Consider the following 5,044-nt stretch of genomic DNA (forward strand, 5'->3'; position numbering starts at 1 on the left):
TTAGTTATAGATAGAACTTGAAAATACAAATAGGAAAGTCCTGTACCATTTTGCAAAATTCTCAATCGTTATTGAGAAAAAAATTAAAATGCATAAAATGTATAGGCGTAAGAGCTACAAGGAAGCTGTGCGTAAGTGAGCGCAACAGACGACGACGCCATTCCTAGCCATTCGCCTGTCGCGCTCACTCACGCGCAGCTTCCTTGTCGCTCTTACGCCTATACATTTTATGCATTTTAATTTTTTTCTCAATAACGATTGAGAATTTTGCAAAATGGTACGGGACTTTCCTATTTATATTTTCGAGTTCTATCAATAACTAAGAGATGCTCACTACTCAACCAGACACCCTGTATATTACACGACGTGTGATAAACACACTTGTTAAATTGGCACCTAATATAATAAAATGGCCTAGCAATGAACGAGTTGAACAAGTATGGACAGGATTTGAAGCAACGAGTGGGTTTCCTAAAATTATTGGTGCGATTGATGGCACACATATAAATATTCCTGCTCCCAAAATTAATCCAGAAGCATATATAAATCGCAAAAGTCACCATTCAATCCAACTTCAGGTAATTTTCTGTTTTAATATAAGAATTTTTGAAGGTTTATTTGGATTTTTCAGTTTTTGCTTTATCTAATCTACATATATTGTTTTGTGTATTGCATATTATATCTTTTTTTATAGGCTATATGTGATCATACATGTCAATTTACTCATTGTTTTGTTGGACATGTAGGATCCGTACATGATCAACGAGTGTTTAGATTGTCAGAAGTACAATCCTATCTAGGAGACATATCCAAATTTCCTCATGACTGTCATTTAGTTGGTGATAGTGCATATAAATTGCATGACAATTTATTAACACCATATAGAGATAACGGTCATATGACTGTACGTCAGCGAAATTACAATTTCTTACATGCTTCAGCAAGAATATGTATTGAAAGAGCATTTGGATTGCTCAAAGGACGTTTTCGAAGCCTTCTTACAACGCTTGCGATGGATAGAGTGGATTTAATTCCAATGCACATTATTGCTTGTTGTGTGTTACATAATATGTGTTTGAAAAAAGGTGATAATCTTGATTTAGAAGGACATGAAGATACAGAAATTAATAATGATGATTACATAAAAAATGAAAACATACGCATTATAAATGTAGGTGTTGCAAAGCGAGATTTATTAGCAGAAAGATTACCCATACGAAACGCTTAATAAATGTAATGACATTTTTCTTTATTACATTATTTTTTTTCTTTATATACGTAGTACGTAATTTTTTAAAGTAATAAAATATTATTTTAACTCAACTTAACATTTTGTTTGTACTTTATTCCCTTTTAAACATTACGTATAAAATAAACATCTCACATAAATAAAATAACATACATCACATAAAAGAAACTAAACTTCTATTTTTTAATTATTAATGAATTTTCTCAGTCTTTTTCAAAATAAAACATTTTTTAAGATAAACTCTTTGTTGAATGTTCTTTAGTATATTTGCACGCAGTAACGGTTTAGGTTTCGAATTAGAGAACACTTTCCACTGTATATAAGTTTATATATAAGTAATACAAGTTTATAGTTAGACGCACGCTACCTGAGTGAGATCTTTCGCGCGCTTCTACATACATATTTTTGACAGCCCACGCATGGGCCAGAGAACGCGACCTCTTCCCGCACACACCACGCACGCTCCAGCACACACGCGACCACGCCAAACACGTATGACTCTGCTTGTTACTAACGGCATGAAGTTCCGAAACTATTTCTTAACACTTCCTCCGTTTTGGAGCCTCATGTCGCATATGTTCAATTTATATCTTAACGTCTGAAAACGGTCTCGCGGTAACGCCTTTGTACATATGTCCGCGAGTTGCTTTTCTGAGGGTACAAATTTGATTTCGATGCTTTTATTCATTACCTTTTCACGAATAAAATGGAACTTAACATCTATATGTTTAGTTCGCTTGTGAAACTCAGGATTGTATATGAGTCTAATTGTACTCTGATTATTGATATGTAGATTAGTAGGAGTTGACAAGTGATAATCTAGATCTTTAAGTAACTGACGAAGCCACATTGCTTCCTTTGATGCTGTTGATGCAGCTACGTATTCAGATTCAGTGGTGCTCAGTGTGACCAACTTTTGCCTTTGTGAAGACCAACATACCGGTGTATTGTTAATATTAAAAATGTATTCCGTTGTTGACCTTCACGTATTAACATCTCCGGCAAAATCGGCGTTTGAATAACCGTTCAGTCCGTTCATTTCATCCTGAGCTTCATAAAGCAATCCATAGTTTTTATTATTTATAAGATATTTGAAAATTTGTTTCACTGCATTCCAGTGACCCTGTGTATGTTTATCTAAATATCTGCTTACTACATTCACTGAATATGCTATGTCCGGCCGCGAAACCAACGACAAAAACATAAGTGATCCTACTGCTTCCCTGTATGGAACATTTACAAGTTTGCTTTCACTTGAGTCGGCGCTTGTCAGAATCGCATGAGGATCAGCCGGTATGCTTAAGCCTTTTGCATTAACAAAATTGAATTTTTGTAATAAGTTACGCGTATACGCGCCTTAATGCACAAACATTCGTTTATTTTTACGATCTCGCTCGATCTGCATTCCTATAAACAAGTTTGCTTCCGTAACAGTTATTTCAAAAGAGCGTTTAAGTTTGTTAATAACTACTTGTATTGCCGCTTTCGACTTGCTAATGACTAGACCATCGTCCACAAATAACGCAAGATATACAACTTCATCATTAACTAAACCTCGATATATACATTTGTCTGCGTGATTTTTTTTTAAATTAAACAGTCTCAAGAAATTACTAAACTTAATATTCCAACAACGCGGAGACTGTTTTAGACCATATAACGATTTATTTAGACTGCAGACCATTTTCTCAGCATTTCTTGATATCTTCAGTCTTTTTGGTACCTCCATGTGTATGGTTTCCTCGAGCTCTTCATAGAGAAATGCAGTTCTAATGTCAAACTGCAACATTTCCAAGTCTCGTTGCGTTGTTAACGCCAGAAGTACCCGTATGGAATCGTATCTTGTGTTGCACCGGGAAGGTGTCGTGAGGTCCGTTCTCCGGAGAGACGTATGTAATCTGGGCCGAAGAAGGGTGCCCAAAATAAAGTCGCTTCCCTATTAAGTTGTTTTATTTTTTTTTTATTACCCTACTTGCGAATTACAGCTGGCCACTTCACGCGATTCGTTTAATTATGTTCTCTATTCGCGACTCTTAATTGCGACTGCCCGTCCGGGCCGCGGCTGCCCCTATATATCTCCTACTGTTGCTATGCCAAAATTCATAGCAATCAGCAGAATCGCGGGTGGCAACCGCGACTGTCCTCGAACGTCGCGTCCCGGCCGGAAATGCCGGGTTACCTTGATCGGCGGTATTCTGCCGATCAAGCTAAACGGTCGCGCGCGTGCGACATTCCGGCGTTATTCCCGAGCCTCTGTTGCTAAGGGCTCGGGATATAACACTTTGTTCTTCTTTGTCTTACTGTCTCACTTCCTTTGTCTCACGACCGTACACCTAACCTCCAAATCTTCACCCTTTTTCTTTTTTATCTAATTTCCTTTTCCTTCTCCACCCTTACCTCCCTTTAACAGCTCTTCTACTTCACCTACCCCTCTACCTTCTACACTACAGCACCCCTTCAAAACACCCTTTTATTCTATCTTTTCCACCCTCAGCACATGCACTCACCGAATCTCACGTCTTACTCCTACGCTATCGGAAACGAAAGTCATAAATATGTGTGTAATTACTTTAGAATAGAATATAAATCTAATATAAAAATGAATATAATATAAAATAAACTAATAAAAATAAAATAATAAAAATTAAATAATAAAAATAAACTAATAAAAATGAAATAATAAAAAATGAAATAATAAAAATGAATATAAAATTAAAGTACACGGGATAATTAAACTTAACCTAAACTTATGAACTAAAAATTTTTTTTCCGGCGTCCTCTTTCTCCGTCTCTTTCCAGTTTCTTTCGTCTTTTCCGGAGTCTTTAGTCATTGTTTGAAACGAAAAAAGAAATTATTGAAAAGAATATAAAAAATAATAAATAAAATTTATTTAAAATATACTTACATAAATTTATCTGCACTTTCCACTGTTTGCGCACCGTGCAGAGATATTTATGTACTTGACCCTGCATAGAAAAAGGTATCACTTTCATGCACGGTGTGCAATAGGAGTGACCACAAATTAAAGCCTGAACCCCTTAAAATGGTGCATCAGGCAGAAGTTGCATCTCGGCGTGTTATCCTCTGTAAGTTAAAAAATTAATATCAATTAAAAAAAAAATAAAAAAAAATAAAAATAAAAAAAAACTTACTGGGGAATGTTCCATTTTCGCAGGAGAGGCACTCACACATGCACTCTCCAAGAAGATTCTTGGTGCACGTGTGAGGCCTCTGATCCGGCGGGTACGTCTCGCGAAGTAAATATGCCAGACGTTTGACTTCTAGCAATGCCGTTTCCGACATAGGCCGCACATGGTTGTTGACTTCGTCCACCTCATCCTGCGTAAGGTGGACGATTTGCACGTGCTGCCTGTTAAGCACACCGATTACGTGCACCGCCGGACCTCGTAAAACATCTTACAATCGGATTTGGCACACACCTTCATTAGGTAGTCTCTGCAACTCATGGTGATTTTTTCGGAATAATTTAGATGAGATCTTGCCGAAAATTTTTTTCTGTTTAATTTTGATCAGATCTTGCCAAAAAAACAAGAATAGCCAAAAAACAACACAAGCAAAAAAAAACGACAATAGCAATAATAAAAACGACAATAGCAATAATAAAAACAACACAAGCAATAATAAAAACAACACAAGCAATAATAAACAATAGAAGCAATGTTGAGATCTGTACTTCTCGACTGGCGAGCGACCGACTGACGAGCGACCGACTGAAAATCACGTGTTGCGTTTCTATCCGTTTCCATATGTGTGTTCGTAAATGCACAATGAAT

General features: G+C 36.5%; 1 protein-coding gene across 1 annotated transcript; it reads left to right on the forward strand.

The window, feature by feature from the left end:
• Positions 1–326: 326 nt before the first annotated feature.
• On the forward strand, positions 327–3,345 carry LOC139112811 (uncharacterized). Its single transcript, XM_070673840.1, has 2 exons — positions 327–578; positions 695–3,345. The coding sequence occupies exons 1-2, from the start codon at positions 327–329 to the stop codon at positions 1,226–1,228; spliced, it is 786 nt and encodes a 261-aa protein (XP_070529941.1). The 3' UTR covers positions 1,229–3,345.
• The last annotated feature ends 1,699 nt before the right edge of the window (positions 3,346–5,044 follow it).

Source organism: Cardiocondyla obscurior, unplaced genomic scaffold, assembly GCF_019399895.1.
Source record: "Cardiocondyla obscurior isolate alpha-2009 unplaced genomic scaffold, Cobs3.1 scaffold52_0_228554, whole genome shotgun sequence".
Taxonomy (NCBI): domain Eukaryota; kingdom Metazoa; phylum Arthropoda; class Insecta; order Hymenoptera; family Formicidae; genus Cardiocondyla; species Cardiocondyla obscurior.

Excerpts from the sequence above, each read along its gene's own strand:
- LOC139112811 (XM_070673840.1), top strand. The coding sequence starts at position 327 with ATGCTCACTACTCAACCAGACACCCTGTATATTACACGACGTGTGATA. Across the intron at positions 579-694 it reads ACCATTCAATCCAACTTCAG|GCTATATGTGATCATACATG; the intron begins GTAATTTTCTGT and ends CTTTTTTTATAG.